Below are 23,783 nucleotides of genomic sequence, written 5' to 3'. Positions count from 1 at the left end.
AAGAAACACCACTTCATACTCACCAGACTAACTAAAATTAAAGTCAGTAACTAGGAATCATGGGTGTGATGGCATTCTTATTCACTGCTAGCCAAAGTATAAACGGTGTAACCAATGTGAAAAACAATTCAGCTTGCCAGACTGTCTTAGTTTCCTCTGCCACTTATATGAGCTGAATTATGTTCCCCCTGAAAAGATGTTGAAATCCTAACCTTCAGTACCTCAGAAGGTGACTTTATTTGGAAATAAGGTCTTCACAGAAGTAATTATGACAGGGGCCCTCACAAAAAGGGGAAATCGGGACACAAAGACAGCCTCTGAAGGAAAACTAGATGAAGAGACACCGAGAAAGTGCCGTGGGAAGGTGAAGGCAAAGACAGGGGTGATGTATCTACAATCCAAAAAATGCCTAAGACTGTCAGCAAACCACCGGAAGCTGGGAGTCAGGCATGGAACAGCTTCTCCCTCAAAGCCCTTGCGAAGGAACCAACCGTGCCTAGTGACACCTGATCCTGGACTTCCAGGCTCTAGGACAGAGACAATGGATCTCTGTGGCATAAGCCACCAGTCTGTGGTACTTTGTTACTGCCACATGTAAACTGTTACAGCAGTTAATGCAAATGCACACATTCCTTTAACAGATAATGAGAAACTCAGTGGTATAAAACAACACAAATTTATTATCTTACAGTCCTATGGGTCAGGCTGGTTTGGCTGAGCTAAATGCAAGGTACTGGCAAGGCTTCATTATTTTGTGGGAGCTGTAGAGAAAAATCCCTTTCCCTGTCTTTTCCAGCTTTGAAACAGTGCCTGCTTTCCTTGGCTCCCAGCCACCTTCTCCCATTTCAAAGCCAGAGGTGGATTGAGTCTCTTTCACACTGTATTATTTTAACTGTAATGCCAACTGTCACATCTCTTTCTGTGATCTCTTCTGTCTCCCTCTTCCACTTTTTAAGGGCCCTTGCAATTACACTGGATCCACCCAGATAATCCTGGTTGATCTCCCCATCTCAAGGCCCTTAACTTAATCTCATCTGCAAAGTCCCCTCTGCCATGTAAAGCAACAAATTCATAAATTCAAGGGATTAGAACAAGGACATCTTTGTAGTGCCATTATTCTGCCTAGTAAAGTTGAACACAAACATACCTTACAACTCAGCAATTCTACTTCTAGATACACGCATGCACCAGGATACATTTACAAGAATTTTCACAGCAGCATTATACATCACAGCAAAAAAACTGAAAACCACCGAAGAAGGGTCCATGAACATGAATGGATAAATAAATTTTACTATGGCCATAAAATGAAACACTATATAGCACTGAAAATTAACTACAACTATAATCAACATGGATCAATCACAGAAAACATCAGGAAATAAAAAGATTTTGGGAGAATTCATACAGCATGATTCTATTTACTTAAAGTTCAGACGTAGGCAACATTAACACCACATTATTTACTTAGGAAACATTCATGAGGATTATAATTATAAAGATAAGCAAAGGAATTAATAGGGAAAAAAAAAATCAGGACAGATGTGTTGCTTCCAGCACAGGGAGGAGATGCAAAATAGGTTACAAAGGGCAAAGAAAATGAGTGGTGTTATTAAAAAAAAAAAAGAAAGAAAGAAAGAGAGAGAAAGAAAGGGGCGCCTGGGTGGCTCAGTGGGTTAAAGCCTCTGCCTTCGGCTCAGGTCATGATCCCCGGGTCCTGGGATCGAGCCCCACATCTGGCTCTCTGCTCAGCAGGGAGCCTGCTTCCTCCTCTCTCTCTGCCTGCCTCTCTGCCTGCTTGTGATCTCTGTCTGCCAAATAAATAAATAAAAATATTAAAAAAAAAATGAGTGGTGAGTACATGACTTTAGTTTTATTTTCTTCTTTAAACTGTATAAAAATATACATATGTATAGTCTTTCATGTATGGCATTTCTCATTTACAAATTTAAACATTAACTAAATAAATGTAAAATATAATGAATTCAAGTTGTATGAGATCTAAGGAAGAAGTAGTCAAACAATGTACTCTCATTGATAAATGAGGGATAAAGATCTTTAAAAAGATACCTGCTACGTAGCAATAGTGCAGGGAAAGTTCAAGGTTGTAAAAGAAAAAGCAGGAAATACATTCCTCCGCCCCAACTTCTAGGAAAGAGCTTCTAACAATCACTTAAAAGGGGATTAACTTATATATGATAAGGTGAACAATGTCATAAACTGTCAGAATTGACTCAGAACTCAGCTCTTCTCAAGTTTTGCTTGGCTAACACAGTTGTCCAGTTTGTTTTGTCCAGATTGAATGCCTTAAGCAAAGTAGGCAATCATCATCAGTTCACTTCCATTCTTCCTGCCCTCCCCTCCTTCCCCTACATGTTAACATAAATGTGTTATGGAGCTGGCCTCTAAAGACACTGGAGTTTCAGTTGCGTCCAGACAAGTCGCCCTGAAACAACCACATCAGGTACCAAGGAGGTCTTCAAGGTCATTATGAACCAGGTGATCAAGAGTCTCTCCTATCTTCCCTCCTTTCTCTCTCCCGTCACTCTTCACCCCCCTACCTCTTTTTACCAAGGATATCATTTATCACATAATTGGAGATAACTGGCAAAACTGAAGACAGCCTTGGAAAACTACGACTGCAGGTGCATATATGTTTTTTACGGAAAATACAGGAGACTAGGACCCAAGACCTGGGCTCTAATCCCCATATCCCAATATTTCACAGCATAACCTAGACATGGTATTATCTCTCTGGAGTTGAATTACTTTCCTTTATATAAAATGACATTTCAATTAGATAAATTGTAAATCTCTTCCATAGCTATATAAATATATTTATGTTGAAATAAACTGGAAATTTTCAGTGCTGTGAAGTGTGCAAACCTGGCGATTCACAGACCTGTACCCCTGGGGATAAAAATATATTATATGTTTATATAAAAATTAAAAATAAAAAAAAACCCTGGAAATTTTCAGCAAGTGTAGCCTGTTCTTGCTTTGGATGGGGTATGGGAAAGTGGGAGAATGTGCTAGGGAAATAGGCTGACATGGTAACTGAATGGGAAAAAGGAAAGAGACTAAAATGGGCCTCCCTCTGAGGAGGATAGAAAGTGAGAGGGCAATGAAAAAAAACTTTATATGGTTTTATTCCCGGTTGACTCTATTTAGCTTTCACTTGGTATGGGAAAATATAAACTACAGAGACGTTATCATTTTATTTGATATAATGAAAATATTCTTTCCCACATCATCACTACTTCACGTGATTTGTTACCTTTTTTTTTCCCACCTTTTATTTTTATTTTTAAATATGGCCAATTTTGCTATAACGGAGCTTTGCCCTCAGCTTACACATTGATTTGGGTAAAGATTCTTAATCTTAAATAAGATTTTCTTAAAGGAGATTTCTCCTTTCTTAAAGGAGATTTCAGGGGCACCTGGGTGGCTCAGTGGGTTGAGTCCCTGCCTTCAGCTCAGGTTACGGTCTCTGAGTCCTGGGATCAGGCCACACTGGGCTCTCTGCTCACCAGAGAGCCTGCTGTGCCCCTGACCCCCGCCTGCTTGTGATCTCTCTCTATATATATATCAAATAAATAAATAAAATCTTAAAAATAAAAAAAAAGGAGATTTCAACCAGTGTAAATGGTAAAAGAAGAAACAAATCTACACATCAATAACAATAAGCAGTTCTCAAACAGCCAGAACCAAAGATGGATGTAAGGAAGGGGTGTTATATAAATCCCAGATGGCTTTTTTTAAAAACAAAACAAGAAAAAGGCTAAAAGCAGTTTATAAAGGACTTTGCAAGCAAGGGTCAAGAGCATGAACTTTATCCTGTGAACGAACAATGAAAAGCCTAAGAGATTTTTAAGAGTGAGTGATTTCATTAAATCTGTGTTTTTGAAAAATAACATGGATGGCAGAGTACAGACAATATTTACAAAATAGAGCATAAAATAATTACATACGTTGATACTTTTATACAAAAACACGAACATGAAATGAGAATAAAACACTCACTCATTAAAACCATAAAATAAATATCACAAACAGTAAAGTATTATTAAAGAAATTCACAGTGGGGTTTGCCTTGCAAATTCCTTAAGGGGGTAAATAATCATTTAAACTTTAAAATCTTTTTTAAAAGCCTTCATACTACATGTGTGTATCTTTTTTCAAATAAAATTAACACTTTAAATGATATTTATGGGCTTTAAGGCCACAGAATTTTTAAATATTTACTCAACCTTTTAGGAAGCACTTAGCATTTTAGGTATAGAAAAATTCCTCAACACACTAACTTACCTTTCAAAACCTCATACTTACCAAGTCTATCACACACCAAAGAATCTGGCTGAAAAACTGAAAACTTACTGTAGAATACACAAGTAAAATGGCATAGACATTTACTTTGTTAAATTCTGGTCAATGCTTCTACGCAGATAACTGATTTTTTTTCTTTTAGCTTCCTATTAGTTTCAGCTCACTGATGGCATATGTACTACAAATTTAGTGCTTCTTTCCATGAACCCACGAGCAATAAGTAGATTTAAACTTTAAATCTCTAAATGCTCTGCGAATAACAAAAACCCTTCGCTAAGAACTGAGACACAGCATTTACATCAAATGCTACCAATGTAATTGTGAAAAATAAAGTATCTTACAAACACGTTGATTTTTCAACATCATACTTAACATCCCAAAACTCAAACATTACTTTAAATCTGCTCTGACACAATTAAAAACATTTTTATTAATACGAGTTTTCAATGTTTTTCAAAGATGTTCATAAAAACATTTAAGTTCTTAAGGAAATGAAAGTATCATCATTTTGTTATCAATCCATAAATGAATCCATATGCACTTTTTAGAAGTTCTCTATTCTTTTCCAAGTAAAAAATATGGCTTAGCAGTATCCTCAACTTCAAGAACTACTATTTGTGATGTTTTAGTTACACTGTTGTTTATAACTTACTAGAAGAAATGGATTCTAGAATTGAAAGTTATTACAGAATTAATGTACTGGGGATCCCCTAACTTGACAGGATCCTGAGACTCAGAAAAATTCACTCACTGACTCTTCCAAGATTACACAGCAGAGCCCAGACTTTACCCTTGACCCCTCTGCCAGTGAATTTAGGACATTTCCCCCTGTTCAAGTTCTACCCAAAATCTTTTTTGTCTTCCTTCACTTTCTGAAACAAAAAGGTAGCTTCACGATTGTCATATAAAAGTTCAGCACTTTGAAAATCAGAAAATCTCTTATCTTTTACTTCCATAAAAGTACTGATTTCCCCTTAATTTCTTTAGCATAAACAACATGCAAACAAAACCAAAGACCCACTGTCAAACTTCAGGAATTTAGCATTAGTAAAAATATGATTATTACAACTTTTGCTAATAAAATAAAATAAGTTGTTTTGCTAAGTTAAAAATATCTAGTAATTTCTAGTAATGCCGAAATAGCATTATTTTATGACGTTACATATTAAATAACCACATATAAACCCCTTGGACTAATACCATATATATATGACCCCAAAAATGTTCCTATTCATTGTGAAATGTAAGTTTCCTGAAATAAGAAAATAGAACCTTTTTAAAAGTGAAATTGTATTTTTCTCTAATACAAACAGTAAGTGAAGCAACTTGGCAGTAACAACACCGTACCTAGCGAGGGTTGAAAAGGGTTGCTGTTATGGAAAGGGCATCAGACTAGGATTAAGAAGACCAAGAATTTTCGATTTACAAAACGACAGCCATAATCCACTATGCCAACAGATTACAATTAAATATATTAAAATGTAATACTGTTAAGTACAGGAAACTTGTCTTCAAATGTGATGACATTGCTAAAAGACCTTTCCGTTGTTAAAAAATACAACCTATAAAAAAAAAAAATACAACCTATTCACATAGAGTCAAACCAAATGCCATTCCAATCTATGAAAAGGGCTGGTATTACTCTGCTCTGCAGTAAATCTTCCCACAAGTTTTTCTCCTGACACACATTTTCTAAGCATTGTCTAGTATCACTGGCTGTAAACTAAGAAAACAAAAGGCATAACATATTTTGAACAATTCTTAATAGCATTTGGCCAAATTACAGACTACAAAAGTGGTCTCTGAGAAAACTTTTTAAGAAGCAAAGTGTGGTCTCATCCCAACACTACACATCAATATTAAACATAAAATCAGTGTAGTAGCTTGAAAATTACTAAGAAAAGAGAGCATCAGATGTAGCAAGAACAAGAAACTTTTGTTTCAAATACACTGGGTTCCAGTGTAAAACATATCACCAAACAAAAAGTCTGAAAACCAATGGTACAGACTCCTACTCTCCTACAAAAAGCCTCTACACACATCCTTTTAGTTGCTAAAAAAAAAAAACAGCATTGAAAACTGAAAGATCTAGGTTCAAATCCCTGCTCTGCCACTTACTGGATGTGTGAGGCTGGGTATCTCTAAGCCTCAATTTACTCATTTCTAATTTGAGGTTGTCATCTACCATACAGGGTTTCTGTGAGCAACTGGGACAATATATGTAGTGTTTTGCACCTAGCATATGCTCAATGAATAACAACTGTATTTGCTGATTTCTTGGTGATGCAGAACAGTAAGTCTCTAAGCCACATAAAGAGAAATTCTTCCCTGAGGATGATTTCAATTCCTTTAAAAAACAAAAACCTGTAAACCTACAGGGGGAAAAAAGGAGAAGGAAAAGCTTTTGGCATCTTTACAGACATTACTAAGTTTAAAGGTTAAACTGTTACAACATTCTCCTAATTATGCAACAAATACCCACGACCATGAGTTAGTCTGTAAAAGATTACAATGGCCTATACTACTGAAATGGGAGAGGGGACGAATCCTTAAAAATTATTTCCAACAACCTTTTCATCTACTCTAAGCCTCCGCTCCAAAGCTCATCGCTATTCATTGTATGGTCTCTAATTCTTCCTCTCGATTATCAAGAATGAAACCGCTCTGATTAAAGTTTATACATAGGCACGTATTCAATCTAATGCCTGTATGTTATCACTGGAGAGACACTACCATTATAACAGCACAAATAGCATCAAAAAGACCTACATTAGTGTATGCCAAAGTGGCAGTCGTCGATCTATTAAACCGCAAATAACCCACTTCATTCCTGAGAACTCATCTATCGCATGAACAAAGTCTTTTAAAAGTGCAATATAATCAGTCTACTCTTTCATTTCAACTCCACGATAAAAGGTACCTCTACGTGTTTAAAAAGCCTCCTGTAATTTAGGAATTCTTTCCAGAACAAAACACCCCCCCCCCACCCCCAGCCTGGAAGTGAACACGCTTTCAAGTTCGCTAATTCAAGTTGGGAATTGAAGCGATAAAACCGCACTCCCTTACCAAGCCGTGCTTTCTGGTAACATACCTGTTCTCGGGAAATGCAAGGCAGCGAAGGTCTCCTGAACATCTTGCAACTGCCGGAGTAACCGGCCGAAGTTTCTCCGAACGACACGCAGCTGGACCTCCTGCGGGGTCTGATCACAGGCACTTTGTCCTCGGAGGCACTGGCCAAGCGAGGATGATGCGGGGCTTCCCTGATCTGAAAGAAGTGATCCAAGCCCAGGGCTAGCAGGCAGCCGGCGTCCCCGACCAGGCAGGAGAGCAGCGGCCTGAGGGCTGCGGGCAGCGACCCGAGGCCGCTGAAGGAGACCCACCAGACGAAGCCGGAGAAGAGCAGCACCAGGATGCCGGGCCGGAGCCTCGCCGGGTGCGCGAGCGTCAGCAAGCCCACGCAGCCCAGCACCGAGAACAACCTGCCCGCCACCGCGGGGGGCGTGTGCGGGGCCGCGCCTGGGGCCCCCGCGTCTCCGGGCCCCCAAGCCCAAGCCCACGCCTGCCACACCAAGAAGTCCCCCAGATAACAGCAGACTGGCAGCGCCAACAGCCACCAGGAGCCGCCGCCGCTCCGGCCCGGCCCGGGGCCCCGCTTGCTCCGGGTCAGGAAGCAGGTGAGGAAGAAGAAGGCACAGGCGATGCTGAACAGGGGGCTGAGGCTGTGCGAGCACACGCTCAGCAGAGTCCGCAGCCGGGCGGCCCCGGCAGACCAGCTCCCGGGCCCCGAGCCGAGCAGCAGGGCGAGGACAAAGGCGGCCAGAGCGCCCAGCGAGAGGCGCGCCCGGGCGGAGGGGGAGCCGCGGCGCGGCTGCTGGGGGGAGGCCGGCGGCGGCAGCAGCAGGTCCACGTTGCAGAAGCGGCAGAGGTGGAAGAAGAAGCCGCGCGGAGGGTCCTGCCGCAGGGGGCTCACGCAGCTCTTCACGTAGCCGTTCCTCAGACTCTCGGGGGGCGAGCCGGCCCCCTCCGGCGGCTGCAGGCACCGCATGGCTTTGGCGTCTCGCTCGTCCCTCCTCATGGCCCGGACCCGGCTGGCCGCGGGGCTCCACACGCCCCGCTCGGACCGCGGCGGCTGCTCGCGCTCCCTCAGCCTCCGCCCGCGCGCTCGGGGCACCCCCCGGCTCGGCTGCGCGTCAGGGCTGCGCCCGCCGCCGCGGCCCGGGGTCCCCGCCGCGCGGGCGGCTGAGCGGCGGGGTCCGCGACATGCTGGCGGAGAAGAGGGGCGGAAGGGACTGCTCTCGGGACCGTCCGCGGCCGCCCCCTCCCTGTCTCTCGGACACCTCTCGGGACGGGAGACTCGGCGTCGCCTCCCAGCTCCCGCGGGCTGCAACAGTTACCTCCCGGCCCCAGGCTGGTCCGTTGGGCGCGCGAGCGGCGGCTGGCGGGCGGGCGCTCCTCCCCCCGTGCCTGCCCCGGCCGGGCGCGCGCCCCGCCCGCCGCTCGCTCGCTCGCTCGTTCGCGCGCGCCCGCGCCCCGTCCCGCCACAGCCGCTGCCCCGGACGCGAGCAGGGGACCCCGCCGGCGGAGCGTGTCGGGACCGGGGAGAGAGCGCTCGGGGCCGCCCGGAGGCGGGCGGAGGCGGGCGGGGTCCTCTCCGGGTGGAAGGGGGAAGCCCGCCAACCCGGGACCCCAGACGCGCAGGTTCCCTTTGGGGGTAAGGCGCAGACACGCAGCCGGGCTCCCACAGGTCACCGCTAGGGTTTGGGGAGTGCCTAGTTGGGAAACCCGAGTGGAGGGGAGAAACCGGACCCTGCTCGGACTCATCCCGGTTCAGGGTGGGCCCGTGGACTGTCCGAACTGTGACCCGGTAAGGACCAGCCGCCGTCGTGGGCATGGCGAAGGATTCCGTAACCACCGTGCCGCGGTCGGCCCTCCACAGCTACGTGGAATCTCGGGCCACGCAGCAGGCCCGGGAGATTTGCGGAGGCTCTTAGGAGCGAGCGTGCACGTGCAGTGCTCTCCCGGAGCATCCGAGTAGATGTGTCTGCCCTTGTCTTGCTCAAGAACTGTCTCCACGGGCGAGGAACTAACGTCCCATCCTCCACTTCACGCCCTTGCCATACATACCCACTGGTTCACATCTGTGCCTTGCTCCCTAAACATAGAAAGTCTGTTGTCACAAAGTTGTTCCACTTTGAAGTCTTTCACTGTAACAGCGTGTTCTAGAAGGGGGAGCGGGGGGATGGGAGGATTACGAGTCCTCTCCAACACCATTTGCCCAGTTTGGATGGGTTGGCCACGAAAGGAGCCAAATAAGATGCTATCTGTGAATTACTGGTGAAACTAGCAACATGGAAACACTGACTTGAAAGTGAGAAGAACTTTGCTGTACCAGAGGGACTGCTCTGGAACCTGACCAATCATAACGGCCTTAGAGAGTGAACTGTGTTTCCCTCCACCGAAACTCTCCCTTCAGCCCCATGACAGGCCTGCATTTCTCAAAGAGCTAATTCCACATTTTTCCAGGGAGATGAGAAACCTTACTGTGTGGTAAATCCCACAAACAGGCCCATTTTTTCACCAATTAATCTCTGCCCACAGCCAGGACCTGAAACAGACCATTTTCGTATATGGCCGTAGTTCACATACATAGCAGAAATCGCTGAGAAATTAGCACAGGCATTTGACCAAGATGAAAGAAAAGACCAGAATTCCTTTTCCTTTTCTGTCTCTTAGACAAAGGAAAAAATACTTAACAGAATATTCAAATTGATTACTCAAATGCTTTCCTTAAAAAAATCAAAATCCTGGGGTGCCTGGGTGGCTCAGTGGGTTAGCCCCACATTGGGCTCCCTGCCTACTTCCCCCTCTCTCTCTGCCTGCCTCTCTGCCTACTTGTGATCTCTGTCTGTCAAATAAATAAACAAAATCTTTAAAATAAATAAATAAATAAAAATTCATGGTGTCTTTTTTCCATCATGACAATGGAAGTTTTTTAATAAGTATCATTTCAACACAACTCAACGAATACATTTTTTTACATGATATGCAGGGCACTCATCACTACCAAAGATTAAAGTACAAAACTTTGTGGATACATTTTGAGCTTTTACAGAAAGGCATGGCAAAACTAGCACTGACATTACTGAAATTCTCATAAGAAATAATAAACTGTCGAGACATCTGGGTGGCTCAGTCAGTTAAGCATCTGCCTTCAGCTCTGATCATGATCTCAGGGTTCTGGGATTGAGCCCTGGAGTCCCACAAGGGGGTACCTGCTCAGCAAGGAATCTGCTTCTCCACCTGCCCCAAACCCCCACGTTCCTGCTCTCTTTCACACACTCTCTGTTAAATAAATAAATAAAATCTTAAAAAAAAAAAAAAAGGAATAAACTGATTTGAGAATTAGAACAAATTCAGATTAAGTTATTGTTTTGAAGCCTCAGTTAGTAATCTGAGGTGAAATAGGCATGGTAATAGTAATGGGCTAGAAATTCATTTCACAGCTTCTAATCCTGGCCCAGCCATTCAGGCCCCGGCATTAAGCAAGTCACATAACACTTCCAGGCCTCGTTCACCTCAGTTGTAAAATTGCCGAATGTTAATTTTGATGACCTTGAAGGTCCTTTCTGATCTTAAAAAGTTTAATTTCTGTATGACAAAAATATATAGGCCTCCTTAGGATCTGTGTTTTAGATTGCCAATAACAACCTTTGAATTATTTGTACCATCAACCTAAAGCAAATTCTCAGGGTTAACAAATCAAAACAAAAGAATTTGTATCAAAGAATTATTATCTGGCAAATAAAATTCAAAATTCTCTTCATACTCCAGTTCTGTTACCTTCTTTCAGCTGTCTTCCCAGGTCTTTATAAGGCTAAAAGCCCAACTCTTTCAATAACCTATATTTGGAACGCATACCTCTAAACACCAACCCCAGCACCTGACAGGATTCCAAAATAAAACATAAGGACGTAACCAAAGACCATCAGTTTACTCAACTAAAAATATGCACAAAAAGAACGAGCTTGCCATGTTTATACCAACTCCCTTCTCTGTTTACAATCCATGTCAAAGATTATTAGTAAGCTGCATTTCTTAGAGTTCAAATTATTATTCTTCTGCCAGATTTAAACAACCAATAGAATTACTTAGCTCTCGTCTTTAGGTTCAGGAATGCATGACCGTTATCTATCATGAAAAAAAAGATCTAGAGTCACGGCATAACTTTGACTTTTCTCAGTACTCTACCCCTGCCTTATTTTACTTGACTTTGCCTTTGCTCACATCTTGACCCATGAACTCTCTACCAAAATCATTCTCCCAGTTTGATGATCCATGACATGGGATCCTAGGGCTTACCACCCAGATCCCAATTTGTTCTGGTACAATGCAACCCTGTGTGTATTCCTCTATTCTTATCACCCAGATCCCAATTTGTTCTGGTACAATGCAACCCTGTGTGTATTCCTCTATTCTTATCACCCAGATCCCCATTTGTTCTGGTACAATGCAACCCTGTGTGTATTCCTCTATTCTGAATGGGGTCCTTGCTATCAAGTTCCCAAGACCAGTTTTCCCATGATCCTCAGTTTGTAGGATGAGAATCTTGTTCTCCATTTTAGGTACCCACTGCAGTAAGCTGATAGTGCCCCTGATTAATGATGGAAGAACCAAAACCCTGTTTAGGTCTTTCCAGTCCCAGAGCCAAAAGCTCTGCCCCTAACACTAGTCCACTAGTCTAGTAGCGAAGGATTCCCCCTTGACAGGCCTTCTAGATGCCACTACCTGCCCTCCCATCTAACCTTATAAGTACCAGTTGTGATGTCCGATTACTGGGCTCAGCCCAACTGTTAGAACACCTACCTCTTCATCTGGGTCCTCTGGGGCTCACCATTCCCGGCCTGGAAATTGCCCTCTCTGTAAATTGTCTTGTTCTCTCCTTAACCTTCATCCTCAGAGAAGTGGAGTAACAATTGAGCCTTGTGGTAGTTTTCAGCTCCTCCTCCCCACCTGCCCCATCTTCTGATAAAGTGCAACTATCCTTCCAACTTGCACTTTCAACCATTTTTAAGAAGGTAGGATTATTTTCTAACTACAATTCAGATGTAAAGAAAATCCATTTCTCAAGCGGTACTCCCAGAAATTCCCGTCTAAAATTAAATATTTTTAAATGGGGACACCTGGGTGGCTCAGTTGGTTAAGCGTCTGCCTTTGGCTCAGGTGGGGTCCAGGGATGGAGTCCTGCTTTGGGCTCCTTGCTCAGCAGGGAGCCTGCTTCTCCCTCCACTTGCCACTCTCCCTGTTTGTGCTCTCTCTCAGATAGATACATAGATAGATATTTGTAAATGATCTTGCAACCACACCTGTTGGTGACAATTAATTAGAGTTATGAGCATGGAATGAAAGAAGGAAGGGTTAGTAAAGAAGCTGGATGAGGACTAGGCCTTAGTCCAAAAGTGATTGTTGTCACGTGGTCAGCTGACTCTTCGGGCTCTGACTCCTCAGGATGATGATGAGAAGCCTCTAAAAATCTGCTAAGAGCAGTGGAAAAGCAGGGAATAATTGATTACCAGGTTTTTTTGTTTTGTTTTGTTTTTTTGTTCTTTCTTTTCTTTTCTTTTTGACAGAAATGCGGTGGGAGAGGGAACACAGGCAGAGGGAGTGGGAGAGGGAGAACCAGACCTCCCACTGAGCAGGGAGCCTGATGCTGGACTCGATCACAAGAACCTGGGATCTTGACCTGAGCAGAAGGCAGACGCCCAACAACAGAGCCACCCAGGCGCCCCTGGTTACCAGTTCTTTTAAGAGCTTTTTGTTGCTCTCCCCATTCTGCATTGTTGCCTTTTAGCCAGCGTTTTAAGACATTTTTCAAGAGAAATATTATGCAAACAATCTAATGCTTTGGGAGGTAGGGTGGTGAAACAGTTGATGGGATTTAAGGAGGGCACGTGTGATGAGCACTAGGTGACGTATGATGGTGTTGAATCGCTGTACTGTACACCTGAAATTAATATATCACGGGATGGTAACTGACTGGAATTTAAATTAAAACTTAAAAAGAAAGTATGATGCAAATAAAAGCAGAATGCTCTTATTGAAGTGGAGATGCCCCCAAGGGCTGACAACCCCAAATGGGCAGTTCTGACACTTCCTACTCTGACCTGAAGCCCCTCCCTAGAACCCTGGGGCAAAAGACGGAGGGAAGGAAGGGAGGGAGGAAGGGGAAGGAAAAGGAGGAGAAAGATTTTAAACCTCTGAAATAGACCATAAAAAATGGATTTGAATTGGATTTGTGAAAAGGCTTAGAACTGAGCAGTCTTTCTAAAATGCAGTTTTTCTGAATTCAGTAATAAAGCAGCCCTAATTTCTGAGGCATAATAATATAAGCAGTCTGACAAATTCTAAGTATCAAAGAAACTTTCAGGAATAGCCAGTAAATTAACCAGTCTGAGATTCAAATTCCTAAAACAAGAGCCATTCCTTAAGGTATATGAAAACCTTATAAGGTTTTGAAAGAATGAGAAAATTAGCATTTACGTATATACATTGGAAAGCCAAATAGATAGGCTTTTCTCTGGCAGAGAAAGGTCCCTGTGTTCAATGTGCAGTGGCGACTCGATCGTCTAAGTATGTTAACAATTCCCATTTTCCTTCTGGCTAATACTCATCTCAGAATCGGAGTCTCACTTTGACTCACATTTATTTTTTTAATGTCTGTTTTTCTTTCTTTCTTTCTTTCTTTCTTTCTTTCTTTCTTTCTTTCTTTCTTTCTTTCTTTCTTTCTTTCTGAAAGGTGGGGAGGGTGGGGAGAACCTGGGTGGCTCAGTAGGTTAAGTGATTGCCTTGGGCTCAGGGTCCTGGGATTGAACCTGCTTCTCCCTCTCCCTCTGCCTGCCACTCCCCCAGCTTTGCACACTCCTTCTCTCAAATGAATAAATCTTAAAAAAAAAAAAAAAAAAGAGAGAGAGAGAGAGTAGGTGTGTGTGTGTGTGAGAGAGAGAGAGAGCAGGGGTAGGAGCAGAAGGGGAGAGAGGGACCAGCAGATTCCACGCTGAGCAGAGAGCCCTACCTATGGTTTGCTCTCAAGACCCTGAGATCATGGCCTGAGCTAAAACCAAGAGTCCAGTGCTTAGCCAGCTGCGCCACCCACATACCCCTTGACTCACTCTTTAGTTCATCTTGACAAATATTTACTGAGTGCCCACTATATGCCGAGCACTCTGCTGATGCTATTTAGAACATTAAAAACTAAAGTTCTTTAGAAGCTTCCTCAAACTGCAGCTCTGTGTGGGAGATAGTGCCTATGCCCATAGACTGTGAAGGAGCACAAGAGAACATATGATAAAAACTGGTGAAAATAGTGGTTCAGACCTATCAAAGAAGAGAGGGGTGTCTGGGTGGCTCAGTTGGTTAAATGTCTGCCTTCAGCTCAGGTCATGATCGTGGGGGTGGGAGGGGGAGTCCCTGCTCAGCAGGGACCCTGCTTCTCCCTCTCCCTCTGCTGCTCCCCTGCTTGTACTATCTCTTTCAAATAAATAAAATCTTTTCTTCAAAAAAAGAGGGGAGGGCGCCTGGGTGGCTCAGTGGGTTAAGCCGCTGCCTTCGGCTCAGGTCATGATCTCAGGGTCCTGGGATCGAGTTCCGCATTGGGCTCTCTGCTCAGCAGGGAGCTTGCTTCCCTTCCTCTCTCTCTGCCTGCCTCTCTGTCTACTTGTGATCTCTCTGTCCAATAAATAAATAAATAAATCTAAAAAAAAAAAAAAAAGAGGGGAACCTGGGTGGCTCAGTTGGTTAAGCGTCTGCCTTTGTCTCAGGTCATGATCCCAGAGTCCTGGGATGGAGCCCTGCATTGGGCTCCCTGCTTAGCAAGGAGCCTGTTTCTCCTTCTCTCTCTGCCGCTCCTCCTCCTTGTGCTCTCTCGCTATCTTTCTGTCAAATAAATAAAATCTTTAAAATAAATAAATTAAAAAAAGAAAAAGAGAATCATTCTTTTTTAGGGTCTCCTCACTGGATGGTTATTCCAGCTCGTTTTCACAATTTGTTTCTTCTCTACCAGTTCTAATTCTCTCACCTGTCTATTTGTATGACCATCTTCCTATCTCTCTCCCCTCTTCCTGCCTTCTCTCATCTTTATATTTAATTCCCTCACTCCTTTGACTTCTTCAGTTCTCCTATATGCCACTCCCCTCGCCCAACATTTAATCTCTCTTTCTTTTAATGAATGCATTCATTCATTCAGCATTTATTAAGTACCTGGTATTGTGCTGGGCACTGTGCTGGCAGACAAGGACACAATGGTGACAGGTATTATTCCTGCCTTGAAGGATTCATAGTGGAAGCTAAAACCATATAGACGACTAAAGCCTCCTGTAATAGGCATTGTGATGTGAAGGTAAGGAAGCTCAGTGCGGTCTGGTATTTCAGAGAGACACCTAACCCAGACCCGGGTGGGAATACTGAGTAAGGAATAATGCTCTTAGGGAGTCAGAGAAAGAGATTTCTGGGCTTGGTGTTGAAAGTTTTGTAGAAGTTATACCCACATAAAGTAGGGAGAAATGCAATCTGGGCCAAGGAAGCAAGCAAGTGCAAAAATCTGGAGGAATACAATCATGGGGCATTTGGGTAATTTCAACTAGTATCCTGTGGCTGGAGTGTAAGGTGCACAGGAACAATGAACAAAAATGAGGAGGCTAGAAAGATGGTATGGCTCTAATATGGAACTGGAATTTATTGTTACTATTATATAAAAGTTCATATCCTGTTAATCATATTTGTTTATTTACACGGTTACTTCTTCACTATATTCTTCAAACACAAACACAAGAATTCTGTCTTCCTCAATCTTAGCTCAAGTACTAGCAGAGTACTCAGTTAATGCTCAAAAAATAATTTTTATTAAGTAGTCTCTATACCCAATACTCAAACAACCCCAAGACCGAGAGTCACATGCTCCAATGACAGAGGCAGCCAGGTACCCCAATACTCAGTATTTTTTGAAGTGTATTTGTATTTCTAAAAAAAATAATAATAATAAATCAGATTATCTTTAGTTGTATGTCCTTGGATTTTTTTTATTAGTCAGTTTATAATGAATTTAAATTGAATCTCTAATATATGATTTAATACAAAAAAGCTTCCATACTCTTATTGAAAAACGTTTTTGTTAACATCCATTTTCACAAAATCAGTAAAAGAGCCCTTTCTATTTTAAATATACAGATATATATATATATATATTTGGTTTAATTTCCAACATAAGTGTTTAAGAGAGTGTGGGTGATTCAAGTGATGGCACCTGGATGTCTTTTGCTATGAAAGAATACATTCTACTACATTAAGAATTTTCCTTTCTGGGGCACCTGGGTGGCTCAGTGGGTTAAGCCGCTGCCTTCGGCTCAGGTCATGATCTCAGGGTACTGGGATCGAGTTCCGCATTGGGCTCTCTGCTCAGCAGGGAGCTTGCTTCCCTTCCTCTCTCTCTGCCTGCCTCTCTGTCTACTTGTGATCTCTCTCTATCAAATAAATAAATAAAATCTTTAAAAAAAAAAAAGAATTTTCCTTTCTATATTTCTCATTTTCAGAGCAACAATTGTATCTATGACACAATTCCATCATACTTTTTTTACAAAAAGCAACTGATGAAGGTCTTAAATACATAACTATTAATCTGAAATTTCCTGGATTTTGTGTATTAAACCTAAAACCTGAACCTTGAACAATAAACAGCAATGCAAACTCCTTCCAAGTTTTCCTGTTCCCTGCTTAGACAAGCAGTAGTTTCTTCAGCTCTGACTCTCCCAGCAGATGTGAAGGATCACAGCCACTATGGTGGCAGCCTACCGTTGACACTGAACTTGTGGTTAATTGTGGAGTTCTGCCACAAAACCACCTCACTACCACAAGCTGGATTTTTGCCCAGGAGAGTGACAAACTGCCAGGCCAAGCAATAGACGGAGGCAGCAAGAGCAAACTGCCTTTTACCCCAGACAGCAGTTGTTTCTGGATTCCAAATGGAGCCGGCAGCAAGGCCCACCAGAGAAAAATCTAGAAGTGTGTTTTCTCCACTAAGCCTCCTGGAAGTATACTCTTGCTTTGCAAGAACAGCTCAGGAAGATCCATTCACTTCATTAGCTAGCCTCATCAATAAATGTGAGGGTCTTCTTTTCATTAGTAAAGTTTTTTAAAATAGGCATTGAGATTGGAAATAACATTGTAATTATATGACTCCTAGCTACTAAGTGGGCCGTCTACATATGATCATTACAAATAGGAGCAAATAATGTGTCTTTGTGTGGGTCAGTAAGCTGTATACAACAGCAGGCTGCTCTGGAAACTTTATTTGGCAGTCAGGGCTGCCTGCTGAGAAGGAAGGAAACTAGTCACTCAGATCTAGTTACCACTTTGTAGCTGCATGACCTTGGAGATCACTTAATGTCTCGGGTTACCCACCCCATCTACAAAATGGGGATAACAGTGTCTCTGCCATTGGGTCATTGTCATGGACTAAATTAAATTAATAATGTAAAATGATGAAATATTGCTGGATGCTCAGTAAATGTATTTTTCTTACATCTTACCCTCTTCCTTACCTTTCCCCCACCCTTTCAGTGTTTTTCAAGATTCTATCAATTCTGAATTTTGCCAAGGAGATCCCCAGATTATATTATTTGCTCAGCTCATTCTCAAGGCTTTCTTTCAATTCTATTTTGCTCAGCTAAGTCTTTGTCTCACTAACTATGCAATCAAATAGATAAGGGTGCCTGGGTGGCTCAGTTGGTTAACAGCTGCCTTAGGCTCAGGTCATGATCCCCAGGGTCCTGGGATTGAGCCCCACATCAGGCTCCCTGGGTCAGCAGAGAGCCTGCTTCTCCTTCTCCTTCTGCCTGTGGCTCTGCCTACTTGTTCTCTCTCTATCTCTGTCAAATAAATAAATAAAATCTTTAAAAAACAACAACAACAACAAAAAAAAAACAGGGGCACCTGGGTGGCTCAGTGGGTTAAGCCTCTGCCTTCGGCTCAGGTCATGATCTCAGGGTCCTGGGATCGAGTCCCATATTGGGCTCTCTGCTCAGCGGGGAGCCTGCTTTCCCCCTTCTCTCTCTCTCTGCCTCTCTGCCTACTTGTGATTTCTCTCTCTGTCAAATGAATAAATAAAATCTTTAAAAAAAAAACCAAATAGATAAATTAGCAACTCTCTTTCATCAGAAGGCAAACGCTATAGCAGTTGTAATGTCCTATTCTAATTATGCACTATAAATGCAAAAAAATTTAATGATTAATTCTTAAAAGGAAGACTGCATATTACTGTCATAATTTTGTTGTCCTTTCATCTTAGATTTCATTCTGCTGAAAAGATGTTGATTTAAGGCCCATATGTGGTAACATGGAGAAAGAGAAAAAAAAATCAAACTTCAACAACCAATTTCATCCATAGTAGCATTAAGCTTAGTGAAGACAAGAAAACATTTATGTTTGCAAAAGTTTATTCATTCATTCAGCATGTGCCGGTCATCGCCCTAGAAACTGAAAATACAAATATGAATAAGAAAGAGTCCTCGCCCTCAGTTTGTTAAAGGAGAAAACATGTAATCAAGCACAGCACAGAATGAAATACTCTAATATAGCTCTTACCAAGTACAGTGGTGGGACAGAGAGGAGTTCATAGATAAAGACATGCTAGCTCAGGTACTGAAGAATAATAGGAGTCCCTAAGTAGACCAAAAGAAAGTCGCATACCAGGCAGAGAGGAGTATGTCCAAAGACATGGAAGCATGAAACAGCATGAACATTTCTGTAACTAGGTTGGTATGACTTGGGATGGCGGGAGGATGGGCATGGAGAAACGAGAGTGGATAGATGGGTGGAAGTCAAATTCTGGGAAGTCCTACAGGCCATTCTGAAGAGCCTGGAATTTATTCTGTGAGTGACAAGGAACTGTTAAAGATTTTAAAGTGAGGAAAAGGCATGATCAAATATTCGGGGTTTTTTTTTTTTTGACCGATTTTATTTTATTTTATATATTTTTTATTTATTTTGCAGACCAATTTTAATTATCAATTACAAATCTCAAAGCTGGTACTGCATGAAGAATAGTTTGGAAGAAAGTGAACTCAAAGCCAGAAAAGTAATTCAGGGACCCATTACAGTAGGCTAAATGAAAGATGGAAGCTCTGTAAGGCAATGGCAGTAAATTTGGAAAGGAAGGATGAAATTAATAATAGCAACTACAGAACTTTCTGATCAATTCCACAGGTGGAAAGGAGAATGCAGAGAGGGTTCCCTGGGTCTAAGCTAGGGGACTACACTACCTTGAAGCCATTAGCCAGTATAAGAAGTAGTAGAGGAATACATAGGATAAAGATTATGGGTTTCATTTTGAACAGGTCGAATCCAAGTGGAGATACTTCTTGGCAATTGGATGTATGAGTCTAAAGTTCAAGAAAGCAGTTTGGACTAGAGACAAAGTTTGGAAGCCTGTAGTCTATAGGGAGAAGTAGATGGCCAGAAGTAAAATGGGACATTCCCCCGGAGTGTATATACTGTAAGAAGAGAGTCTGAACTCTGAGGAATACCAACTTATAAAGGATAGGGAGCAAAAGAATTTCTCAACAGGATGACTGAAAAGGAAGTGGCAAAGTTAGAAGGATAATCTTTACAAAAGTAAGGACAGGACATTTCAAGAAAAATGACAAAATACATAAAATGCCACATTCTAAAAAGATGAGGAAGGAAAGAATCCAGAGGAAGTCATTATTGACTCTATGTGGAAGAGCAGCCAGGATAGGAGCAGAAACCAGACTGCAGTAGACTGAAGAATGAACTCATATTTATGAGAACATTAGGATAAGTTGCATTCTAGAAAGTTTGGCCAGGAAAATGTTTTACCTTTAGTTTCATCAATATTTATTGTTAGTTTAAGCTAAAAGGCTTCATTTATAAATAGCTTACTGATACAATATAAAGACCACACACACACACACACACACACACATTTTTCTTTTGTATAAAAATAATAGCATTCTCATTAATGGTGTATCTATAGTCTTTCTTACATCTTTTTTTTTTCTTTAGTTTTAGTTTTAAGTAATCTCTAAACCCAACATGGGACTCGAACTTACAACCCTGAGATAGAGAGTTACACACTCCTCCAGCTGAGCCAGCCGGGTGACTCCTTTCCTCTACCTTTATAAAATAGGTTTAAACTAGCCTTTGTTTCATATTCATAGTGCTGTCCTACAAATAAAGGAATACAAGACAGATACAGAAGCCAATAAATGTCTAACATATCCCTGAAAGTTTTTTTTTTTAACTGAGCAGTTACTATTTAGCTTTGATGAGTAGCACAGTCTTAGTCTGATTCTTTTTTTCTTGTATCCCTTTGAAGTTGGTGAGAAGTCATTTTTGGAGAAGACTCCTTTGATAAGATCATTTAAATGCCCTTGTTCAACATTCTTTGCTTAAAATCGCAATACTTTCACCAGCCCTGTCAATAGTAAATAAGCCACTAGATCTAATGAAAACAAGAGGTAGATTTGCACATTTAGAGGATTTAAAAAAATATATCTGGTCAGATAATTCACACAAAAGCAAGCGTGTTTAACATCCTTTTCCCACTAAATAACCAGGATTCAATGCAGTGTTCCAGTTAACCTACCATCAGTCTTCACTACAGTTTTGCTTGGACTGTTCCCAGTGACAACTCTCTAGCATGGTTTGGTGCTTCAGTAACTATATTAAACGTAAGGGCAAACTGTGAAAAAAAAACAAGAACCCTTATATAAATTCAAGATTTTAATACTGTCTCTTGGGGATGGGATGTGTAATCATATTTGAAAAGATGACTAACATCCACTCTAATATGGACAAGACTTTAAATAAACCAAAACTATGATATGTAATCAATAAACCTCATGGGTATGGCTGATTTTCATTCCTCAGTAACTTCTCCTTTTACAGGTGAAAAGGTTTACATCAGATTTCCTCTCATTATAACCTCTCACATGTTGTCTGGACCAGCAACCCACTCTCTTTAAACAAATACCAGCCAACCAGGAAACCATGAGGTTTTATTGTGCTATAAAATAGACCAGACATTTCCAAGCCTTCATAGGAACGAACCTGACTAAATCATTACTAAAAATAGTTTCAAAATAAACTGTAGGCTCCAAGTTTCTCTAACAATCAAAATTCCTTCATCCTTCTTCAACCTCGTTCTCCAGCTCTTTACTCTTCCAGAGCTACACTGCAGGCAGTAACTCTGGCCACAGAGTCCTAAGAACCTAGGGGTGGTAGAGGCAGACCAATTTGCCCATCTTCCCTTCTAGGTTCTTTGGCTGCCCAATAATTACATCGAAAGAAGACAAATTAACAGGAGAAAAACAAAATTCATACATACAAGAACCCCATAAAAATACAGCAGCCAGGTTTTTGAAGTTTATATAAGATCCTAAACTAAGGAAAGCCAAAAGAGGAAGGCAGGTCCCAGGCAGACAGAGGAGATGTTTAGAAAACAAAGATTGTCCTGTTACACAGATACATTTATTAGGTAAAAAGATATTCCTACTAATAGCTGTCTTCCTGGTCCAGGCCCCCTTTCCAATGTAAATTTAGGCAACTGAGGGGAAAGTAAAGAGTTTTTCCTGGATAGGCTGGGTTTTGATTGCCTTTAGCTTAAAATAATCTTAAGCCAAAAAGACATATTTGGAGATGGCAAAATCTACTCCCCTTTAGGATTCACTTTCATGCAATCACTTGGGTGTAATCATTGAGAAAAACGTTACTGTCATTTCCTGAACACATTTACATTTGTCAAAATTCTGTTTCCAGTTTTTCTGTACACTACCAGACCCTAAATCATAAGCTACTTCTTCTAGTATATCATGAGCATGGAGAGAGTAAGTTTGCAAAGAATTAAACCAGACCTACAGCTTAAAAAAAGTAGATCACCTGGGGTGGCTCAGTGGGTTAAGCTGCTGCCTTTGGCTCAGGTCATGATCTCAGGGTCCTGGGATCGAGTCTTGCATCGGGCTCTCTGCTCAGCAGGGGGCCTGTTCTCTCTCTCTCTCTCTCTCTCTCTCTCTCTGCCTGCCTCTCTGCCTGCCTCTCTGTCTACTTGTGATTTCTCTCTGTCAAATAAATAAATAAAATCTTTAAAAAAAAGTAGATCACCAGGGCACCTAAGTGGCTTGTCAGTTAAATGGCTGCCTTCAGTTCAGGTTGAGATGAAGCCCCATAACAGGCTCTGCTCATCGGGGAGCCTGCTTCTCCCTCTCCCTCTGCCTCTCCCCCGCTTGTGCTCTCTCACACACTCTCTCTCTCAAATAAATAAAATCTTTTTAAAAAAGTAGACCATCTTTGATGTCACTTGGCAAATACTTATTCATTGAAACCCTATTCTAGTTCCTCTCAAGGAATACCTGGGGGGTGTGTGTGTGTGTAAGTGTGTTGTACACCTGTATGTGCTTAGGATGGGGTCAGCTGTCAGCAGTCAGCAGGCAACAAGACATATACAAATAACTATGATGCAAAATGGAATACACTAAGAGATAGCCAGATTGTAATGCAGATCAGGAAAGATACCATGAAATAGGTGGGATTTAGAGTTCATCTTAAAGGATGGGTAAGATTAGAGGTGAGAGAGGAAGGCATTGCAAGGAAAAAAACAGAACATTAAATGAAGAAAGTTTTCATGGAACTACTATTTTAGCAGGACATAAAGTTGAAGAATGATACAAATGTTTAAATCACTAAGCACCGAGCTAATGAAATTTAAATAAGTTAAAAAAACAAATCGTGAAATATACTCTAATCCTCTATGTTTACGCCTCACAACAATTTGAAGGTAGTAATAATATTCAGTTTACATATAGGTAAATTGAGGCACGGAGAGGCGATGTATTTTGGCAAAGTTTACACATCTAGTAATTGGGAGAGCAAGGATTTAAACCCGGACAGTGTGACTCCAAACTTCTATGTGTTTTCCATTATGTCAATGTTTATTAAACTGCGGTACACAAAAATCGTCTAAATAACATTCATCCAAATGGCAAAAATGCAGATTGCTGAGCTTCAACAATTCTGATTTAATAAACCCAAGATGGGATGGAGGAATCTGCATTTCTACCAAACATTTGCATTTCTACCAAACATCCTGATGGGGGAGGTCCAGAAACGACACTATCAGGAGGTAGACCAAGGCAGTACTGATTGGACCTAGAACAGCCTTGAACATCTTTAACGATTAGTTTACCGGACTGAACAACAACAACAACAAAAAAAATTCATTTGATGAAACCTTAACTCCCAAAGCAACTATATTTGGAGAAAAGACCTTTAAAGAGGTAATTAAGGGTAAGTAAGGTTGTGAGAGTAGGGCCCTGATCCATCATGACAGGTGTCCTTATAAGAAGAGGAAGAGAAACCTGGGATATACCTGTAACAGAGAAAAGGCCAGGTGA

At 41.8% G+C, this 23,783-nt stretch overlaps 1 protein-coding gene across 2 annotated transcripts in view; it reads right to left on the bottom strand.

Annotated features, from left to right (window-relative positions):
- Positions 1-8,789, bottom strand: part of PDE3B (phosphodiesterase 3B) — a 179,334-nt gene extending 170,545 nt beyond the window's left edge. For both annotated transcript variants that reach the window (XM_082683140.1, XM_082683141.1), the window contains exon 1: positions 7,418-8,789. In XM_082683140.1, coding sequence (XP_082539266.1) covers positions 7,418-8,401 — 984 coding nt within the window. In that variant the 5' untranslated portion in view covers positions 8,402-8,789. The remainder of the gene's footprint in view (positions 1-7,417) is intronic.
- Positions 8,790-23,783: the final 14,994 nt, after the last annotated feature.

The sequence above is a fragment of the Mustela nivalis genome (assembly GCF_964662115.1).
Source record: "Mustela nivalis genome assembly, chromosome: 9".
Classification (NCBI taxonomy): Eukaryota; Metazoa; Chordata; class Mammalia; order Carnivora; family Mustelidae; genus Mustela; species Mustela nivalis.
Note: the sequence above shows the minus strand (reverse complement) of the source record. Positions and strands in the feature narration are given on the sequence as shown.